The following is a 23398-nucleotide window of genomic DNA, read 5'->3' on the forward strand; positions in this document are numbered from 1 at the left end:
AGGCCTTTGGACTTCATCATGGGATTCTACAATGGAGGAAGTACAGCTGTGCTGCTTTTCTCAGATCTGCTCCGATTCATTCAGGTTAAAACCAGCAGTCCCAATCGGGCAGCCAGGCCCTCCATCAATACCTCCCACCCTCCATTTCACTCTCTCACTCTCTATCTCATTTCTTCATCTTCACAACTCAGTGATTCAAATATCTTTCCTCTTACTCCTCATTCCATTTCACAGATTCACTGGATTCTGCTCAGCCAGTCCCTCCTTTTCTCCCTTTGCCTCCTTCCTCTTCACCAACCAACACGTCACCTCTTTTTCTGACCCCTTTCCATTTTCTCTTCTCTGCCCCCGTCTGACTTCACAGGTCCGTGTGCCTGCGTCTCAGAGCTAGCAGCGAGCAGCGAGCACATTAAAGGGTGCACATTGGTTAACCCTGCAGAGCAGCGTGACTCTAAATGTCCTCGTCCTAAATGTGCTGGATGTATGTGAGAGCCACAGCTGTGCCAGGAGCCAGAGGGGTCCGACTACACACGGAGACCATGCTGTTACTTAAAGACACACACACGCGTATACATACATAAATGCTCAGCTCTGTGTGTGTGTGTGTGTGTGTGTGTGTGTGTGTGTGTGTGTGTGTGTGTGTGTGTGTGTGTGTGTGTGTGTGTGTGTGTGTGTGTGTGTGTGTCCCTACAAGCCCTTCATGGCTATTAGATACAGCCCCGTTACCGTTTTGGGGTTGGAGTGGGATTGAGGGTGAAGGGGAATTTAGTGTTTCACCTAAATGTGAGCTTGCTGCCTGGAAGACATCCAGAGTACTGTTTTACTCTGAATTATTAAAAGCTGCCTCTTATTGCAGCTGAGACTGAAATAGTTTAGAGGCCACAGACTATAGCTGTTGGCACATAACTGTATAATTTATATTTCCAACCATCCTGCTTATTTGTTAGGAAATACCTGAGAGCTGCAGTAACGGACAGGAGAGAGCGTCCGGCGAGAAAAAATAATCTAAATTTGATTAAAAATTGTTTGAAAAAGTACTAAATGGAATTATACATTGAACGAGTCGACATGCTTGATCCCTGGTGCGCTCACTCAGCAATCCGCGGGGCAGAAGACAGAAGCCGCCGCCGCCCGCCCGCCCCCCCCCCACCACTGACAGCCCTCCTCTGCAATGCAAATACCCACTTCCACATGAGCGGGCCCATCATAGAGCTCCCCACGCTCTTGTATTCCGTGTCATTACCCCCAGGGACCCTCGCACACTGTCCCCCTCTCCTCCAGGCCTCGCGCCACTGCTGCCGTCATCCAGGGATGGAATGTAGGGAGCGCAGGGAGGGAGGAGGGGGTGGGGGGGTTACAATGATTCAGGTTGGTTTGGCTGCTGCTTTGGTAGCCGGTGATGGAGTGCTGCCACGGGCTGTTTCCGCTCGCGCCTCCTGTCACTCACCCTCCTCTCCTTGCCCTCCAGGCATGTGTACTGTATTTCATTAGGCCTGATTTTTGCTGACAAATGCTGGCTGTCGTGCTGTGCGGCCCCCTTACCCTCTCTGTGGACGCCGCACCGTCTCATGCAGAGATCTGCCTTACAAATGAGCTCCCCCGGCTGCCTTTCCCAATTCGGGACACGGGGACGCCTGCTGTGCGAGGTATCGACACGAGCGCGGGGAGGAGAGAGGGGAGGAGAGAGGGGAGACGCCGGTGAGGGCGGGCTTTGCAACATTGAAGGTACGACTCGAAGCTGTCCACATGACCCCGTGACCCCCCTCCAAACCTCAACCCCCTCCCTCCCTCTCCTTTCTCAATACCTCAACAGTTCTGTCAGTTCATACCTCGAGTTTCTCTCACACACTTCCTCCTCCTCCTGTCCCCCCCTCTCTCACTCTCTCTCTCCTGGAGGCACAAGGTCCAGCCAGTGAGACGTCAGCGGCGATTAGCCATGTTGGCCGCGGCGTTTTAAGCGTGTCCTTCATTACCCGGTACAGTGACATGTTCTCAGCCCCGCTCGCCCCCCCAAGCTGTCATCTTGTCTGTTTGAATATTCCCTTTTTGGACGCTAATCTTTTCTCCTCTCTGTTTCACCTGCACACACACACACACACACACACGTTCACATTGTCATCCACCTGCGCATCCCCGCCCCCCGTCTCCCCCCTCCAGTCTCTCACTCTCTGCCTTTGTGTCTGCGGGGCAGTTGCACACCTGCACGCGAGCGAGCATGTACAGGGACCCGGAGATGGATTGTCAGTCAGAATATCTGGGCCTCACCTACTGCTCGGCGCTGCACAGCCATGTGCCCGCTGGCCTGGAATCAAAACCAGACTCGACTGGTTCAGCCCCGGTGGAGAGGAGGGGGGGAGAGGGAGGCATCATTACAGGTGATGCTCCAACACTACTACGCTGACATTAGATCATCGGAACGACACACTGCCGAGATGAAGCGGCTCAGCGTGCGTTGACAGAAACATTCCAAATACATTCTTACTCACGCTCACTCACACACACACACACGCTTTCTCCCCGTCACACGTACACACACAACCCTCAGCTCAATAACCCAGATCACAGCTGTGTCACATGATTGAATCTCGCAGACAGGCGGGCGAGCAGTCTCCAGCCACAACCAGAAATAGGTTAAACAGGCTAAAAATATCAAAAACATTAATAATTCAGCTTTTTTTTCTCTTTTTTTTTTCGCTAACCTGCACCTCAGGAAAAAAAATAGCACACGTTTCACTGTGAAGAGGCCTAATGGGCAGAGTGTGTGTGGGGGGGGGTTATTTTGGTGTTTGGGAGCGACGCTTCCCTCTGTGAGAGCGGCGGGGAGCTGTTCATCATCTCCGTCACAAAATGGGTTAAATTTGGTCTTAATTTGGTCATTTGCTTCACGCCTACACACATTTTTGAGATATTTTGGTCCCCGTCGGCTGTTTCATGCATTCTTTCAGATCTTACTCTATAGATTCTCCTGTGGATTCAATGTAAAAAGCATGTATATTTGACTACATAGGGAGATAGGAAGCTCTTCTTCTCTTGTGTCTCACTTACGCCACAGTGACACAGATCCACATGATAAAACAATAACACACAACTATTACAAACAAACACCTGAACATGTCGCAAACCAATACAAACAATAGAGCTCTCATGCCCAAATATACAATACGATTAAAACGTAATTGTCTGGTATATGTTGTTTGCATGTCGACCTGAGGTGAGGCACAGAGGTTGCATAGGTGTCAGTGTATAGGAAATGGGATGAGGTGGCGAGATGAAACACATTTCCTGTGTTTCAGTGGGTGTTGTTTACTCTCCAAAGGCAGGTGCAGAGTGCAGATCCAGCTCTTTGCTAAATACCCTCGGAAAAAACCAATCCCCCGGGGAGAAGACGGCTTCTCTAAATATGTGGCTAATCTACCACACAGACAACCGCACCAGCGTGTGTGTGTGTGTGTGTGTGTGTTATGGGGTGACAGGAGAGAGAGAGAAAGAGGGAGGGAGGGAGAGAGAGAGGGAGAGAGAGAGACGGTGTGAACAGAAGCAACACCGTGATGGCTCCAACAGTTAGCCCCTGTGTGTTTTAGTCTATTTCCAGTCTCTGTGCTTAGGGGCTGTGTATATTCATGCGAGTGTGTGTGTGAGCACACACTCTTAGGGGACGTGTGGGGATTCGGTTCCCTCAGGAGTGCTCTGGTACAGCGGCTCTTTACAGTGCGCACGTACTTTACACCGTTACAGCACACGTCGAACACGCGTACACACACAGACACACACGCGTACACACACAGACACGTTCATGCAATAAAGGAGATGATCTTTTGTTGGGCTTATGTACTGTCACTATGTCAATGCAGTAATATGTGTGTGTGTGTGTGTGTGTGTGTGTGTGTGCTGGCTGTCATAAACACGCTGACATCCCCGGACACACACATGTACACTCCTTCCTCCCCTCCCCCTCCTCTCTCTCTCTCTCTCCTCCTGACTTATTTTACTGCCGCTCCTGCTCTTTCTATTAATCAGCGTGAGTTGGTCTGGGGTAATAACCTCGGAGCCGGGCCGGGCCGCAGACGTAAAGCCATTAGAGCTCCAGGATCCGCAGAGGCCTCATCACTGCCATCTCAATGCATCCACAAAGGTTAGGAACAAACAGACCTCAGAGACGGAGTGGAGGAGTTGTGGCGGTGCTAAAATACGTAGAGATCTGCTGATATTTGTTTATTAAAAGAGAGTTTCTGAGTTAATATACATCTTCTGGGTCCTTTAGTGAGTGTTCATTCATTACAGAGTCATAGGGATCGAACAAGAGTCGAGCCCAAAGGAGATATTTCCGTTTTTTTTCATGTGTATTTGGCAGTTTGTGGCCACTAGGGGGCAGAATCCAAAACAAACACACACTGTCGCGTTAGCATTTACCGACTTCAACAGCCACACAACAAACACAACGACAATACCTCCTCTTTTTAAGATCCGTCAGCTTGCTTTCTTTTATTATTCACTTGTTTAATTTGGCTCTTTTTTTAGTACAACAGAGGAGAGAGGAGAGAGGAGAGAAGAGAGAGGACAGGAGATGTTTGGGATGTTCCTTTACTCAAATCTGGTTTTGAAAAATACGATTCCTGCGAAGTTCATGGAGCCGAAGGGGCGTTTAAAAGAAGGAAAAGTCTTACATAAAAAGCATGTTTCAGCTCCGTCCTCCCATACGATCTTCCAGATAAGGCACACACACACACACACTTTGCTGGCCAAAGGCTAAATTATAACGAGTCCCCTCTCTCTGGCTACAAGGCCTCAGATCCTGCCAGCACCAATTGGCTTCACGCTGACCGCCCCCCCCCCATCCACCACCACCTTCCCCCACACACACACCTCCGCTACCGCTCCCCAACCATCAACACAGCCTCACACACTTGTACGTCTATAAATTTCATGCATTGTAGCGCTGAATTACTCGGCCTTTGTTGAATCGGAGGAAGCAGATGATGCACACAGGCGAGGCCGCTGAGCAGGTAGATAGCATGCAAACACAGTATGACTGTGTATGGGGATATGTGCAAGTGTGTGTGTGTGTGTGTGTGCATGTGTGTGTGTGTGTGTGTGTACATCCTAAGGAGTGACCCCACCCTGGAATGTCGGCATAATTTCCACACAAGGTCACTCTCCACAGCACAGTCATGTACCGCTCTCCTGCTCCTTGTGCATCCTATTACGCCAAAGCTGGGCACACACACACACACACACACTCTACAGATACCCACAAACATTCAGACGAGACACCGCACAGCAGACTCAAAGTGCAGGTACATGTGCAGCAAATGCCACAGTGCGAGAGCAAGGGAGCGACAGAGCGACGGAAATGGAGACAGAGTGGGAGAGAGGCAATTGAGAGGGAGGGGATCTACTTAGAGTGTTGACATTGCTGAAGCCCCACGTGTGTGTGTGTGTGTGTGTGTGTGTGTGTGTGTGTGTGTGTGTGAGCATAATCTTCTCCCTGCTCTCATTGGGCTTTTAATGCGGGTGCTATTTCCATAAACCTGCCTCCTGAATCACTGCCAGCCTCTTACACTCCCCCCAGGTCGAGCTGCGCTAATACCAGCAGTAAACACATGCAGCAAACACACATCCACCAAGACAATCACTGTTATACACCAAGCTTCATAAAAAAAAATAAGGGGGGGTGGGGCGAGGTGTGTGTGTGTGGGGGGGTGGGAGTATTCCATGCTACAGCAAACAGACTTTGTGCAGCCGTTGAGATTAGTCCAGATCTGCTGGATTCCGTGTGTGTTGTGAAGGATTTTGTGAAGCTGCTGACCTGGACGGGCAAATATCCCCCCTGTGCTGAGCCTGTGTGTGTGTGTGTGCGTGTGTGTGGGGCTTCTGCTCCTTCAAGCTTCACGAGACAAAATGATGTCACATGATCGCAGCCCGGTCCCCGTCGACAAAATGTATTCCCCGCGGTGAAAGGTGAGGAAGGAGGCATACATGCGTGTGTTTATGTATGTGTAATAGCGTACGAGCTGGAAATATGGTGCAAATAATATATTCATAACGTGGCGTCGTGGGTGGCGGGTGCGATGGCGGCAAGCTGCCATGTGCACATGTTTCGCTCACCACCTTTATGTACAACTATCTGTATCCACACAGGGGTGACTGCAATGCCAAACCAGCACAACAGCAGCTTACAAAACACACACACACACACACACACACACACACACACACACACACACACACACACACACACACACGCAGCTATTTAGAGCCAAGCCAAGCAACACACACCTGGTAACCTGTCAGTGCTTTTCCTATTCGGTGGCCAAACTTATGTCAGGCGTGAGGGTCCCTAAGGCTCCCATCACACTGTACCACAGTATCTATATTCCACTCCAGTACACTTTCATTAGACCGCACTGCTCCTTTCACCAGCTAATGTCTAACACAGCCGCACCGATAATAACATCCAAAAAGTCTTCTTTCCAATGATAAGGAGACACTGCGTATTATCCTGTATGATACATACGTGTGTGTGGTCGATGTGTGTGTGTGTGTGTGTGTGTGTGTGTGTGTGTGTGTGTGTGTGTGTGTGTGTGTGTGTGTGTGTGTGTGTGTGCTGTAGCAGGTGTAGCTCGCTGGTGTCCGTGTGCATGCTGGCATGTGTGCGTGTGGCGCAGGCATGTGCTTGTTTGTGCTCGACATGGAGGCTCAGGCAGGGCCCCGTGTTGAAAGCTGCCTCCGTGGCGCGCTTTGCTCCTCATACGCGGTATTAATAGTGTTGCGTGGCAGCGAGCACAGAGGGTTTTTAGTGGTTTTGACAGTAAATCGTGGATATGGATGTGTAACCCTACCAGTCAGATGGCACTCAAAGCTCCTCGCGAGCGAACAGACGCGCGAGGAGAAACCTGCAGACATTAATAACTCATAACTTATCTCCTGAGGAATGCTGCTTTACATTAATTACAGCGAAGCCCGCGGCAAAGTGCAGGATTTTTGCAAACAAACAACCGGCACATCTACTTACCATCCACAAATGAAGCAGCAGGGGTCATTTCACAAGCTTCCAGCAGGACACACAAAGGACAGGACAGTGGACGGAAGCCGTCAACCCTCAGTGTGCACACAGTACATACAGTATGTATCTATAGGGACAGACTGGCAGTGATGCAATGTTGTCGCTGTAGCTGCCATACCACAAGCCTGTGTTTTCGACCATTGTATGTGTGTGTGTGAATGTGTGTGTATGTGTGTATGAGTGAAGCTGAAGGGAACGGAAAGCCGGGCAACAGCAGAGCAGCCCTGTTGTGAGGCCTGACACTCATCACCATCTTCCTGTTACATTTCTGTGACACTGTGGCTCTACCGCAGAGGAGGAAGAAGATGAAGAGCAGCGGTACAGTGACACAGGAGGGAGACGGGAGGGGACGAGGGGTTGCACGGGTGGGGACGAAGGAGGAAGGACACCCAGGGGTGGGAGATCGAAGTGGACATCCGGCAAAGCAACAGGAAAAACGGAGCTATGACAGCTTTCATGTCAGTTGTTCGTCTGGATCCACTATGTTAAAGGTAAGGCACACAGTTTGTGCCATCTTAACATTCATGAGTACTAAATTGCATTGAATTATTAATTTCTTAGGAGGCTGGAGGGCTCCAATCCAACCTCTCGGTGTCCAGATGGCTTAGGGATCTGCTCTTCTCTTGGCGCACAATGCGAAAAGGAGGGGCGGCAGGACTTGTTAGCATCTAAGTCTGTGGCCCCCGCGCCCCTCATTTATACATTAAACATCCAACTATTTAATTCCAATGGTAGGTCGTCCCCTACAGATGCCCTGCGAGGCCGGCGAGCGGAGCACAATTAATGACTGCGAGACGAGCCGGGCGCCAGAGAAAGAAGCGGGCGGCCACAGGACCACCAGTCGTTTAGCGAAACGGACACGGCGAAGAAAGACAAAGAGAGAGAGAGAGAGAGTGAGAGAGAGGAGCACAGATAATGATGCCTTCTTAACACACTGCTGCATGCAGTTACAGCCTCACATGTACACATCCTCCGGCATTTTGTAAAGGAACTTTCCTTTCTTTCGTCTTTTTTCTTTATTATTATTCACACAATTCAAACGCGGCGAGCAATGAGAGGAGACAAATGTCCTCCAGGCTTATTGGCTCTCGGCTAATTTGCAGGGAGAAGGGAGACGGCTTGTTTTCCAGCAGAACCACCGGGAAAATGTTTAAAGTTTGCGGCCGTCCTATTTGCATGTTTAATGGGAGACATATGCCTTTCAGCTGGGTTTGTCTGGCTCTTTGTCTTCGCTAAGGACGTCACTACGCCGTCTCCGCGGGGGACCCCTGCTCTCTCTCTCTCCCTCCCTCCCTCTCTCTGCGTACACACACTGTCCTCCCTGTTTGCTTCAATCTCACATAGGCACACGGGTAGACGCATTCTGAGTTTTGTTTCACTTTTTCCCCTTGTTTTTCCGTTGCAGGGTCTGTTGTTGCCTCCATAGTCGAGGCTCTGGTGGATCTGATCTACGCTGGCAAAAAAATCCCCCGGAGACCAGACACATGGAGAAGTTGAAACCGGGCCTTCAATAGCCTGGACTATTGATTGAATTGCTCTCCAAAGGCTTTTTCATCTCTGGGACTATACAAGGAGAAAGCCGGCTGGTGTGTGTGTGTGTGTGTGTGTGTGTGTGTGTGTGTGTGTGTGTGTGTATAGTCGAGTACAGATGGCACAGTTGACCAGCATGGAGAGAAGAGAGGGATGGAGAGGGAGAGAGAGAGGGAGAGAGAGGGAGACTTACCCCTGGCAGTGTTTTCTGTTCATGGAGGGCGTTCTGGGCTTTGATGGCCGACTCTCGGGCGCAGTAGGTGAGGAATGCACAACCTGAAACACAAATACACCAGAGATAAAAGTGATTAGAATGACTTTCATCCTCAACATAAACAAAGGACGACACACACAGAGCTGTGAGTAACGCAGCGTGTGCCCTCCACAGAGCCGTTTAAGAGGAATACGTAGGAATACTCCAGCACCAATGAAACAGCAGTAAAGTGGAGGGCCGGGTTTCAAAATAAAAGTCAGAACACTGAGAAATTAACTGAATTATGTGAGTGGATCTGTGTAGAGGCGCTCAAGGCTTTGTCACGCCAGGTGTCTGTCGGACACGCGTCTGTTGCGAGAGGGGAACCGGAACACAACAAACAAAAACAAAAGAGACGGGCAGAGAATCGTGTAGCCAGGGCCCGTTCAGCCGGGGCCCCCGAACCAGACCCGTCCCCAGCGCCGCGGCCTGTCCAAAGCTCAGAGAAGCCTGGCCAGCATCACCTCTCAGAATAGATGTGACAGCAGCATGAACAACAAGGACAGGGCTGCAGGAGAGGGTACGAGAGGAGAGAGAGGAGAGGAAGGGAGAGGCAATATACGGAGAAGAAGAGGAGAGAGAGAGAGAGAGAGCAGATGGAGTATTGAGGCAATCATTTTCCCCCTGACTGTCTGAATAAATAGATTTGCTTGTGTTCTATTAATGAGGTTCATATGGGTTGCCATGCATCATATTTCTGCCACTCTGAAGATGGTTTATTAGCAGCCACTGCATTTTGGATCTCATTTCACCAGCCAAATGTATTCAGTGGGTGGTGATGTATTAAGTGTCGTTACACAGACAATATTGCAATTCATTCCTCGTGTTGCATATGAGATTACCCCCGTCCATACATTCGCTATCACTTCTTTGCTCGTTCTCCTTTGGTAGGGCGCCTATGTGGAGGCTCGTGTGTGTGTGTGTCTTGCGTTTTCCATCTGGTTGTCAGTTTGTGAGCAGAATCCCTCAGATAGTTGTGAAGAACCCATAGAAGTTTAGCAACAGTCTGCCTGATGGTGGCGCCGCTGCAACTACGTTTACATTTTGGCCGATAACTTTTCAACCCTAAGTCATGGAATCAAAATTCTTGTTTTGCTGGATTCTTTGGCTCAATCTACATTTCCTCTTTTCTCTTCCCAAAACACTTTTTTGTTTCTTCTCCTTCACGTGTTTCAAAAGTGTGCATGCAGCATGTCTGGACAAAGACAGAAAAAAGATTCCTCTCCATGTTTTGATCATCTTTATCGTTTTGGTCTAACTGGCTGGCAAACGTTGAGTGGGCGTGGCTCATTGGACAAATTAGCCAATATCTCATGCATGATGTTGTCTATGTGACCAAAGTGGGCGGTCATCTGCACGCAATACACATCAATCGACCTGATTGTGGTGCTGGTACAACAACAACTTGCCAATAACTTTAGAACTCGTCAATAAGCTTTTAAATTGAATCATCGAGTTGGCCTTGGCAGAGGTATGAGCTCTCTGCTCGCTCCATATTTTTCCACTGAACCCTGCAGTGTGTCTCATGTAACCTCTGCAGGACTGCATCAAAAAAGGAGGTTAGAACGCCATGTCAGTCATTGATTCATTGACTGACCTCTAACCTGCTCTGCCTTGGCTGTAAAGCTGCTGCTCTCAGCCTAAAGTGTGGCTGCGTGTGTGTACATGCCGCTTTGGGTTTAAGTGCTGCGTTCATTTCACAGCTATCATCAAAATCGCGTTGGATTCTTTCCCGTCTGTGTCATGAAGCTTTTGCTCTGGACTGGGGCAGTAGTCAGTCTAAACTCTGTAGCTGTTTGACAGGAGAGACGGTGATGTGTGATCCCAGCAGGGTCGTGACCTCTGAGGTGGTTGGTTATAGTACTAGTGCCACGATGCAGCAGCACTCCTCATAAAGTCCTGTGTCCCTGCACCCCTAACCTAATGATTTCCAATGGCCACCAAGCAATTCACTCAATCACCTCTCCCTCCTCTCTCCAATCCTCTCTTTCCCCCTCCCTCTCCCTCCCTCCCTCCCTCTGCTTATGAAGACGCACTAAATCTGCATAACTGCATTTTTGTTTGTTTCTCAAATGGCTGAGGGTCATAGAAGGGAATGGTTGCCTTTTTGGTGGTTGTTTTATCATTTTCCTCCCTCTCTCTCTCTGGGCTTGTTGTTGTTGGTTTACTTGACAAATGCTGGGCCTATCTCTGAATGAGAAACAAGTATTTTGCATTACAATCGCAAACAGGATTTATTTGTTAATATGTAATGCGGAGGGCATTGAGAATAAATTAATAACAACCACAACACTAGCAAACAAAGGAGAAACATGAACTCCATTTAAATGTGATTCGGTGCTCTTTAATGTATGGCTTAATAAGAATTTGCAGGCCACAGGCGAAAAAGCTTTAACAACTCCATAATTGGAATCCAAACACGTACAAATTGCCAGCGCTGCATTGCATACCAAGTGTAAAAGTGTGAGGGGGAAGCATGATGAAATTGTTTGAAACACAACAAAAAGCCAGTGTAATCAGAGCCTGCTGAGGCAGCGGCGGGGAAAGCCTCACTACTGTGACACCGTCCTCGCATCACTTGATGGAAACCCAAAACAGCCTCATCTCGCACGGCCATTTGGGTTTCAAAGACGAGATTCCTCCTCTCGTCTCATCTCTTCCTTTCCTTCACTTCCTTCCCCTCTTCTCCTCTCTCCTGACTTCATTACTCCCGTCCGCTCTTCTTCTCCTCTCATCTCCCGTTCCTTAATGATATATATTTTCTAAGTGTGTGTGGTGCACAGCGTGCGTACTGGGAAAATGGGCCATCTCTCAGTCTCCACTGTGTGAACTGGCTTGTAATTAAGGAGTCTTACATGGATAGAGAGAGAAGGGGGAGGGAGCGAGCGAGCGAGGGGAGAGAGGTACAAGCCATTTACATTCAGGCCTTCCATTAACAGAACTTTGTGTGTACGGATTGTGTCTGGTGTGTGTGTATGTGTGTGTGTGTGTCTCTTGCGGCATCATTCGGCAAAACACTCCACAAGACTTTTAACACACCACCACCCATGCAGACATTGTGCTTCATGTTTCACCGATCTCCCCCCCTTCCCCCTCACACACACACATACATACATACATACATACATACACAAACACTGATGAAATACTCGCTTCAATCGTGCCAGTTAAACACCCTCCTCTATCTATTCACCACCTTTCATCTCCTCTTTTCTCCGTCTTTTTTTTCTACCCCAGAGGAACAAAGCCGCTCCGGCGTAATGGAAAAGTGTGAACTTGCTCCGAATGTGGCATTTCCTTGGCCGGAAACTGTGAAGGTAGCAGAACCCGAGCCAGTCCTGGCACCGGCCTCCCTTGCTCCCTCACACATCATTTGCACTCGGTGGAAAATGCCATCACCGAGGGTAGATTACTTGCTTACTTCATTTACGGCCATGTTGGGCTCACGGGGAAATGATAGCCTTTCACGGGGGTCGGAAGCTGAAACACACATCATCGCCGCTGATACAATGTGATTATGACCTGAATCATTGCCAGCCGGGGAAGCAGGAGGCTCAGTGGCACAGATTGACCGTGAGGGGGGTAATCAGTCCGGTCTCGGAGAAGCTCTTAACTCATATAATCACTCCCCTCCACCTCCGAGCGAGCGAGAGAGAGAGGGAGAGAGAGAGAGAGAGGACAGATCCGGGGGTCCTTCCGCAACACTCCCGCCAATCACGCCAATGTTCGGCGACAAGGTAGAGAGCTGGAGCGAGGCCAGACAGAGAGGGATAATAAAGTAAAAAGCAGAGCTGGAGCGCGAGGTTGGCAGGGAACCATCCAGAATTCTCTCACTCATTGTTCTGACAACAATATTTCCTCTGCCCGGGCCTAATGGGCTTGTAATGAGTCCTGTAATATAAGCTGTAGCCTAGCGTAACCTGTAAACCCTAATTAAGTCGGACAGCCACCTTAAAGGGAACCGGAGAGCTCGTCGCCGTCTCCCGATCCCCAAGCCGACTAAACCCCTCCTTCATCAATCACCCTATCCCTTCATCTCCGCTCCAGCCAGCTCCAAATCCTCCTCCATTTCTCCTTTCACTACGCCTTCCATCATTCCTTCACCTTGAGCAACGGTTGGAGGGGATGGGAGGGATGGGGGGTGGTTGGAGGATGAACGTCGCAGTGTGCGCACTGAGAAGAAACCGGTGTCCATCACCGTGGAGAGAAATAGTCCCTGGACCCTCCCTGGTATCCTCTCTGACCCCTGAGCAGGAGGGCCTCCGCCATTGATTTGTTGCTACTTGCTCACATAGACTCCACCGGCCTCCGAGCAGCAGTCAAACAGATCCATAGGAAGGACATCCCAAAGGACTGCGCGCACGTGTGTGTGTGTACGCGTGTATCTACAGAAAGTATGCGTGCGCTCTCTTTGTGTGTTGTGCGATGCCTAATGAGTGTGACAAATGCAATAAATTCTTTGTTAAAGCTTCTGTATATGTTTCAGGATCAATACTGGGGCAAAAAAGCCATCACAACAAAGGAGGGAAATAGACTTTGACACGTTCACACTCGCTCAGGGGTTAAACAGTTCTCTGGTGGCAGAAAAGGTGCCGCACATATATTCAGAAGAACTGAAACAGCATTAGGAGAAGAAGAACAGAGTTTGCAGCTTTATGGTGAAATTCCTGAGGTCTGTTTTCCAGCTGTAATTCATCTGCTCTGTCCTGAACTGGAGACCAAACTGTTGCTTTCGTTGCATTTGCATTTGGTTTCATTTTACATTTGATCAAAATGCATCAACAAACACCATTGAGAGAATGCTTGCTGCTGTCACTGGTCAGAAACTAAGTGACTTCTTCGGTTGAATCCAGCAAACAGGGGCTCTGGTCTTGTTGTGAACAGGTCACCATTTTGATTCCGAGTGGGTAACCAAAGCAAAAAGTGGGAAAAATTGAAACCCTGTCCCTACAAACTGCTCTCTGGATTGGTCATAAAAGGATCTTCAAAAAGCGGTTGTGACATTTGTTTTCTGAAATCCAATGAGCGTAAAGAACGTGAACCAAAACACGATATGTTCCGATCTCTCCACAGCGTTCATTTGATTTGAAAGGTCTTGTTCATGTAGCCCTCACTGGTTCTAGATTAATCATCCAAGGCCTTGTGGTTGGTTAACAGTTTGACTGGGGCCGCCTGCTCACATGGGTCTCGGTGGGATTTCTGCTCCCAAACGAAGGGCGATGGACTCGGCTAGTCAATGAACTAAACAGCGTAGGTGTGAAAATGTCCTAAGATGCACTTTCAGAGCTTTGTGTCCATCCCAAAGTTTCACAGAACTTTGTTTCTTTTTACGACAGTGGCGAACACTTACAATGCATAACCTTGGCCTCTTCCTCTGCACTGTATCCCATAAAACCGAGTCGTCTTGGCTTTTGTGGACTATCTGGGCACTCTCTCTCTGTTGTGCCATTAAAGCCGGGGGGGCGCTCTATAAACGCATCCAGTGGCCTGCATCCCCGATGAGCGGGCTAATTGACACGTTAATGGATGGAGTTTCGCGGCGCTGTAAATAATGTGCAGGTTCACACTTGCTGCATCTTGCCACGTTACTCCGAGGAGAGCAAAGGGAGTTTACCTGTCAAGTTCCCTCTTTCCACCCCCTCGTTTCTCTCTCTCTCTCCCTTTCCCTCTCCCGGCCAAGTCTGCTCCGGCCAGGGGATTTACACCAAAATCAATAAAAGCCCTCTCTAAGCCCACCACACCCGGTCAAAATCAGAAAACTGCATCTCCTCCTTTTCACGTACTCTAACAACTTCCTGGAAGAACAAACAAGACCTGCCAAAAGGAAACAATAAAATCGTTTTCACTTGGCTTACATCCACTCGCTGCTGCTGTATGGAGCCAAATATTTCCACTGAAACAACCTCTTGGTTTAATGTACCACATTGACGTATCTGATGGGATATTCTTAACTACATCCGTCCTTTTTTCAAAAGGTGAAAGGCGTTTAAACCTTTAAGACGGATCAATTGATCACAGCGCGGTGGCGGCGGCGGCGGCAGATGACTGGCAGCCACCGACTGACAGACTACAGAGAGACGGATCAGGTTTCCAGTCACTTTGATTTGGACAAATTGAAAGATTTCTTTAAAGACGGAGCTTCAAAAGGCCCAGAGGTTGCTCGGATGGAGAGACTGAGAGGGGCGATAAGGAAGAAAGAAAGCCGGAGAACAGAAAGAAACCACCACCGGGCTACACCGTCCTCTTCATCATACGTGCTCCTCCTCACACGCAGGCCGGTCGAGACGAAGCATTAATCGCACTTCGCCTCTTGGAAATAGACGGCTAATAAGCGCTCTGATGCAGACGCCGGCTCTTCCTATTGAGCGTGAACGCAATTATAACCTCCACCACAAAAATGGCAACTTCACCTCCCTGTCGCTGTTTTTTATTTATTTATTTGTCTCTCTCATGTCACCGCTGAGCCGATGGTAGAGCAATAATTAACACTAATGGCCTGACTAACAAGCAGGAGCCTGGGTGTTAATTGCATTGACGTATATACTTCCTAGTAACCACATTCAGCCTGGAGGATTCTAAAAATACTCTACCCTGCTAACGACCAACAGAACTAATAGGTGGATGACGACACGACAGATGGACGGGTGGACGGAGAGACGGACAGAGGGGAGGACGCTGGCAGAGACAGAGGCGCGACACTGCGCCGAATTAAACCTGAAGCGAGGACGAGACGGATATGAGGAGACGTCAGCCATTAATTAATCCAAGTACTCTTTTTTAATTAAGTCAGATCCGCCATTGAACAGTGAACCGTCGGATGGGAGCCATGTTGGAACTCGCATAAAGTCCACACACACTCCGCTTGCTCAACCAAATCAGCCTTTAATCATCAAATTCTTTTTTTAAAAGTGGGGGGTGACAAATTCCATCTTCATCTGTCTCTTTATCTGGCAGGCAGCTCAGGGAACACACGGAGTGCGATTCATCTTCGGCACAAAGCGTCCGACCGGTTTGGGTCTCTGGCAATAAAGCACAGAGTCCGTTAGCTACAGAGTCACTCCTCTGGCGGGAGAAGCGGGAGTGATGCTGGGGTGGGCAGGGGGGGAGACGGATGGAAGGAGAGGAGGAAGGCCGGGCAGCCGCCCACAGATGCGCGCGCCCCCCCCCCCCCTCCTCTTCCTCCTCCCCACGAACACTTTTTTTCACGCCGTACGGGAGCAATCTTTAGGGGGGGGGGGGGGGGTCGGGCTGGCAGGCAATCAGTGATGTCATGCCAGCAGTGCAGCAATGGCAGCTTAACCTATTTTCGGAAATACCACACAATATCTATTTATAACTGTGCTGAGCAGCGTGCATCTCCTCACGCGTCCCTCACAGGCCCCAGCACAAGACGTTTCCGAGCAGATCCACGTGTTTCACCCCAGAGAGCAGGCGATTGTTAAATATTGGGGGAGACACGAAGTTGAGACGTTGAAAGTGCTGATTAGCGTCGTCATGATTACCATTTAGGGAGCTAATGCCGACTATTATTTATGTTGCTGACAGTCGTGACAACTTCAGCATCTTTCATTCCTGCAGGAAACACAGATCGTTGTTGCTGCATTTGTGCAGTTGGAGCTACAGCGATAAAGCCTTAAAAAAGCCCTTTGACCTTTGCCATGGCAACAGCAGAATGATATAACAAGTGATACAGGAGGGATTTTCTTGTCTTTGCAGCTATTGAGTGATTATGTTATACATCTGCCAAACCCGGCGTCTGCGTCTGCTCCTCCTCCTCCTCCTCCTCCTCGGTCCATCCGTCCCTCCCTCCGCTGCCCAAACGGCTCTCAAACCTGTCAGAGGAATCCTGCACGTCCCAGGCTGAGCCATCACTCCTGCGCTTCAGGATGAAAGCAAACTGTTTTCCTCAGAATCTGTGAACAAACACTTCATCTTTTCCCCTCCACTTATCCATCTGTCCATCCACCCTTTTGTTCTCTGCCCCTTGTGTCTGTCTGTCATTTGCCTGGTGGTCGTATGTGTCCATCCCCTCCCCGTCCAAAGTGACGGAGAGGAATCCAATGGCGAGTCAGGAAAACGCCACACACACACGCAGCCTTGTTGTAAACGGGCGACGTTCAGGCATTTACATGTGCAGCATTTACGCGTTGCTCACTCACACCAGCATCGAGCGCTCAACCGTTTGGCAATCAGAGCGATGTGACAGCTTGACTAATCTGTGATTGTTTTTTTGACCAAAACACGGGGGTTTGCGAGCCCTCCAAGGGCGCCGTAGTATAAGGCAAGACAAATAACTTATTATTTTCCAAGCTTGTACAAGGCTTTATCGCTTGAGTTCTCCTGAACCATTCCAAAATGGAGAGGGATTATCACAAAACATTGCATTAAAATCTCCCCTCTCCCTTGTTATTTCATTTTCCCTCTAAAATGAATCCGTGGCCAGCGAGGCTCAAACACAACATTAAAGAGCTTGTGCTATTCTAACAAAAACCACCAACCCCCACCTCACTCGTCTCTCTCTCTCTCTCCCTCTTTATTTCCCTCTGTGCCTTTATACCCCCCACCCCAACACACCCACACACACACAGAGCGAGAGAGAGAGAGTACACTCTCCTCTGTAGGCAATAGCACTCTCTGCTAAGCTACCAATACAAAATAGATAGGCCTCTATCCGCTCCTCAGACTGAGGAAATAGCTGTGACCTTTGTGCGCAAAACAAAAAGGCAGAATGTTTTCAGCAGCTCTACTTTTGTAACCTGCAGCACACCAAATATATTCCTACCCAAAAACCTCCATCTAAACACAATGGATTCACAACTAGATGCAGTACAGTCATGACATGTATCCTTAAGTAACTCTGGGCAAAGATCTCGACACACAGACTCCAATTCCCATCACCATCGAGGCATAAATGTCCAGCAGTGTCAAACATGCCCACATGGAGCTTTGTGTCGTCCATGTAACCAAATATATGTACTACACGTTTCATATTAAAGTGTTTAAGTAATGAAGTTGGTTCTGTGCATTTCCCTTAGACCACACAGTACATCTTCCGACGTCTGCCTTTCCTCCAGGCACCCATTAAGCGCAAACATATTCCAGAAAGGTCACGGAATAACTGCACTTCAAACGTACTGGGATCATAATATACTGCGAACCATAATGAATGTTGCACTGGCGCAGGAAATCAATTCATGTGAAAGGCTCTCTCAGGCAGGGATTAAGGGCAGAAGTGGAGGCGGAATTAAAAGCCAGGTGAGTCGGGCGCGCGCGGACACTAACCTCCAGCAGAGCGCGGCCTTGTCGGTATCTGAGATTGGCACTCTCCTTGGAAAAGCAACAGAAAAAGGGAGCAGAGGGAGGGAGCGCTCCTCATCCTGAAGTCAAGGCCCATAGCGCCTGTCAGTACCAGTTGAGCTGCTGCATCTTTTATGAGGGAAGCCCTGTTGCTTATTACAATATTTACAGACATTTAAAGATTGCGAGGACAGCGTTGTTACTGCATTAGCTCGGCGGCGCAGTGGCCTTCGCTCATCAGCCTTGACAGTAGATTTTATTCTGGATTTGATCAATCGAATCACCGCGGGAAACTACAGGGAGCCGGTGAACAGGTTTTCCCGTTACTCTGCATTCACCTGCTCAGCTGAAATGAAAATCACGGCCGAGCTGGTAAGCGGCCCGCACTAAATGAACAAAATCCGCTGACAGATTGACGTCTGATAAATTGGCAATATCATCACACGGCATATGTAGCAGCTATGTCACGTCTACAGCTCTGTTTATAGACTGTAAGTGAATTTATCCCATCTGTTTCCCCGTGGGAGCTGCTGTCCTACAGCAGTGCCGTGATCTTCCACACTTTCTATAAGGGCACATTCAATATGGAGACACACTCAGATTTACATGAAATCAAAGAGGAGCGAGAGGCTTCATCAAATGGAAGATTAGCAGATTAGTGCAGTCAATCCTTCTGCCTTTCAGGTATAATTTTCTACAGGATTCTGGTAGTCCCACATTCATGCCAATGCAATTTGACTGCGGTGCAACACTGCACGTACTCTCACCGCCTGCCTGCCCTCATCCCAACTACTCCTCTTTCCTTCCATCTCTCCGTTTTATTGGAAGGGCAATCAACAGAGGAACACCATCCATCAGAGTAGCTCAGAGGGAGGAAAAACTCAAAACTTGAATAAATATTTCATTACATTATTCTGTGATTTAATGTGCTTCTGCTTGGCTGGGGTCTATGGCAATATTTCTGGTCCATTTATAAATGCATTAACACAATGATCCCAGACACCAGCTTAATGTCGATACTGGGCTGCGTCGGCCTGCATGGGGATTATTTACTTCTGAAAACCCAGAACCAGAAGCCCAAAGGTGATTCTTAACCATGGAATTCCACATCCAAACATATTCAAAACTACACTGACTGTTTTTCATGGACGTATCCACTTTTTCAAGTACAAAGCCAACGGCAGAGTAATAGCAAGAGGAGAATAACAGCAACACTCAGTTCATACAAGAAATACTCTGGCTCCAGTCTAATACTGTATATATGTGTCTACTGTTTATACACACATTTACATGAACGTGGACTCTGTGCTCTGCATGGGCTGTAAGTGAAAGCTAATTAGAGCGGAGAAGTTTTCACAGTCACTGATAAATTCAACATCAGGAAATCCTCCACCTATTAATACCAATTGGGCGACAATAATTGGCAGGCCATCGACAGCGTGGGCAGAATTAATCATTTGAAGAGGCAGACTAGACTGAATTTTTAATTGGCCGAGGCAGCCACTGTTTAGGGAGGCAACCAGCTGATCACCCAGGAGACTGCTGCTTCAGACAATGCACATTTGCTAATCCTCTTGAGTCAAGTTATTATGGCCATGCATTATTATCACGCTTTACAAACTAATTCCATGTTTTCCCTCATGGATTACCAAGGGAGAATAGTTTCACAAGAGACCAGTGAATAACAAACAACAACATACAAGGCACAATGTGCACAGCAACATACAAACTGCACAATAACTGCAGTGACTAAGCGTGTGCGTCTGTGTGTGTACGTGTGTGTGTATGTGTCTCATTGTCATACGCTGAGAGCAAAGTTCCACCATTTCCATCAGGCCCATATAATCCTTTCAATCTCAGAAGATAATTTACTCTAAAGCGACCTCATCAGAAACCATTGACATATGGTTTGATTACATATTGTTAATTGTGTTAACAAGATTCATTATATTCTAAGCCAATCAATTAGACTAAACTGCTTAACTAAGTGCTTGATTATTAGTGTGGAAGTAAATAGGGTCAAATTTGACTTTGTAAAGTACTTTTTAATATTTGTTTAGATCAGAGGTGACCTCATCTATCTGCATTTAAACAAGAAGATGTAATATTTCAGATTCCTCAGCCATTTATTAATCTGACAGAATTGGCAAAGGTCTTATAATTTGTATACAACTACCCATTAATTTACAACAATGCTGCACTGTTTAAGTTTAATGACTAATAATAACAAATTATGGGGTTATATTCCCTCATGACGCCATATACGGGTAATTCATTTGTAGCACACACACACACACACACACACACACACACACACACACACACACACACCTAGTGAAGCTCAATTCTGTCTCTGTACAAATGCCTCTGAGAGCTTAAACGGTGCGCGTGTGTGTGTGTGTGTGTGTGTGTATGTGTGTGTGTCTGCGCGTGCGCTGACACATCAGGCAACAATCACTCAAGAGCTAAATACTGCAATCATTATGCAACACAGGGCAATGACTTTTTGGTGCACGTGCACACACACACACACACACACACACTCACTAGTGCCAAATGAGTGCTGCTGAAAAATGTCTTCCCCTCCACACGCTGAATAATCACCAGCATTTAAAATCTCGACGTGTGTTTGTGAGCGTCAACATCATAATCTATGTCCGTGTCATCCTCATCCCAAACTTGACCGCCGGGATCTTCATGAGGATGGACCAGATGATGCCAGAGGGACGCATTCCTACTGTTCCTTTGATCGACAATACCGAGCCAGCAAGTACAGCTAACGCTTGAATAATAATGAACATATAAATGAGGGAAAACATTGAATCTTCTGATACCTTGCTTGGCCTCTAGAAACACTTAGATCTATTCCTGGCGAGTCGATGTCATAACAGACATGACACAGTATTCGCGGCGTGTTTGCATATGGCATTTACATTACTGCCACTAATTGTCATTTGTCTTTTCCAAATGTCAATGCAATAAAGGCCTAATCTTGTGTATTGTAGCAACGCTCACTGGCAGCAGGGCTGTGGAGGAGTGAGAGATGAAGAATCAAACGGGGGAAACGAGGAGGAACGATGGCCGTGTGTGTTGTCTGCTACACTCTGTGGCTCTTGGAAATGGGGAGGGATCATGTACATAAAAAATGGATGCAGTGCAATGGATTTATCTGCAATCAAACTTGTCTGGATGTTCTTCTGCACTATGAAGGCAGAGTTGCAAACAGCATGGAGAGCAAAGCACTGACTCAGTGTTGAAAATCTGAGAGTTGCTATGTTTTAAGTCTCTTCAACATCACTTACATTTGCAACTGGAAGCCTTCACTTCGCTCCAACAACTAACTTACCCTCCTCTTCTAACCATCACATCATGTAACAGCACGACGAAGACTATGATCCACACCATACATGCAACTTGACTGTGGGAAAGGTGGGAGTTGTCAGGGTGTGTGTAGTGCAGTGATCTGGATGGATGGACTCTCTCTCTCTCTCTCTCTCTCTCTCTCTCTCTCTCTCTCTCTCTCTCTCTCTCTCTCTCTCTCTCTCTCTCTCTCTCTCTCTCTCTCTCTCTCTCTCTCTCTCTCTCTCTCTCTCTCTCTCTCTCTCGTCGGAAGCAGAGCAGCCGAGGTCCGTCATCTTCCCGACAGTTCCTGCGTCCCTATTTCGAGACATTGTGGCCGTGAACTGATTTCACTGTCAGCTTTGCGGGCAGCCCCGCTCCATTCGCACATGGGGGGGCGGTGGCGTGTGTATGTGCGTGTGTCTGTGTGTGTGGGAGGGGGGGGGGGGGGGGGTAGACGTTAAAGAAAGCGCACGGATGAATAAATGATGCCGCCCCCTCCGCAGAAAGACGGGACTGGCACGGGAAAGCTCTTTAAAAATGCATCTTTCCGAGCGCCTCTGCCCCACTTAAGGGCGCGTTGGAGAAAATACAGTTCGGTTGCAATTAAATGAGGAACATGACGGCGGACACACACACACACACACTCTGAATCAGTCGTGACACCAATTTATCTGAAAATAATCTCCAATATCGCCAAACACCCCAGTGACACACCGTGTTTGGGGGGGGGGGGAAATAACGGGAGGTTGCCAGGTTTGGCAGATACAAACAATCTGAATTTAAACGCTTTACGAAAATATGCAAGCATCGATGCACTACTGGTGAATTATTAGAAGTGTGTATGCCTATGATATAACAGGAATGATGAGGTTATGAGAGACTGCACAACATGTTTTTAAAAAGTAACAATAGAAGGAAAATGCGCGTAATTTCTGCGCCATTTCAACACAAATCTGCTCAAAACGGTACAGGTAATAAAATGGCATTTTTAATGTATTTAAGGGCCTCGGAGGCGTGCGAGGGGCGACACGTTACCTTTGTGCATGCCGGTGTATCGGTCCTTGAGAACTGTCAGTTCGTGGATTTTCCCAAACTGTTCAAACAGCGGCTTCAGGTCTTTCTCCTCCAAGTTCCGCGGTATCTGCCCGATAAACAGCTTAATGGCATCTTGGTCTTTCATGTTGCCGCTTTCCGGATGAATGGAAATGGGTTCTGACCCGTTCATGGGTTTCGGAAATGTGATCTGAGGGTACTGGTGCTGATGTGGGAGAAGTAGTAGTGGCTGTTGGGTCGGTAGTGCCCCCGGTCCGGTGAAAACCAGGCTGGAGTGAGCGGGCTGGGGCTGCTGTGGATGGTGCTGCCTTCTTGTTTCAGTCTGAGTGAATCTGGCCATTCTGAGCTGGGAGCAGAGTGGATAATAATGACAACACACACACACACACTGTGAGAGAGCAAGCACTCAGCTGGAAACCAGGCTGACTTTCTATCCGACACACACAACACACACGCACACACAGCGCGAGGCAGAGGGGGTTGAGGGTGCCACAAGAGGAGCTGCACGGCGAGTTGAGCCGCTCTGGAGCGACACCCAGAGGCGTTTAGGGAGTACTGTCAGTTTAGAGCAGAAAAGCTCTGGGGCAGCTTGACTGGATGACAAATATTGAACTGGTCTGCAATATTGCTTCCTTATGAAAAGCGTGTATGTGTGGGGAGGGGGGTGTCTTTCAAATCTGTCAAATAAAGGGTTATAACTTTAAAAAGTGACAATAATTGAGTAGACATTGAGTGACATGAAGCATTATCGCTCCAGAGGGAATTCATCATGCACAACGTGAGCAAAAAACATACAACTGTACAACCAGTATCAACCGATATATATGTGTCTTGATCTATCAAAATGCTTTTTGGAAATC

The 23398-nt window shown here is 48.2% G+C and overlaps 1 protein-coding gene across 50 annotated transcripts in view; it reads right to left on the bottom strand.

Moving 5' to 3' along the window:
* The window catches only part of celf5a (cugbp, Elav-like family member 5a), a 168797-nt gene extending 145880 nt beyond the window's left edge, over nt 1-22917 (bottom strand). For 48 of the 50 annotated variants that reach the window (XM_076152907.1, XM_076152887.1, XM_076152886.1 and 45 more), the window contains exons 1-2: nt 22521-22878; nt 8787-8869 (exon numbers count right to left, since the gene is read on the bottom strand). In XM_076152907.1, the coding sequence (XP_076009022.1) occupies nt 8787-8869; nt 22521-22878 (441 nt within the window). Of the gene's footprint in view, nt 1-8786; nt 8870-22520 lie in introns of all 50 variants that reach the window. The other 2 variants (XM_076152911.1, XM_076152910.1) reach the window with 1 other exon arrangement.
* Nucleotides 22918-23398: the final 481 nt, after the last annotated feature.

Source organism: Genypterus blacodes, unplaced genomic scaffold, assembly GCF_046128005.1.
Source record: "Genypterus blacodes isolate CSIRO-AG114 ecotype Tasmania unplaced genomic scaffold, CSIRO-AGI_Gbla_v1 ptg000058l_1, whole genome shotgun sequence".
Taxonomy (NCBI): Eukaryota; Metazoa; Chordata; class Actinopteri; order Ophidiiformes; family Ophidiidae; genus Genypterus; species Genypterus blacodes.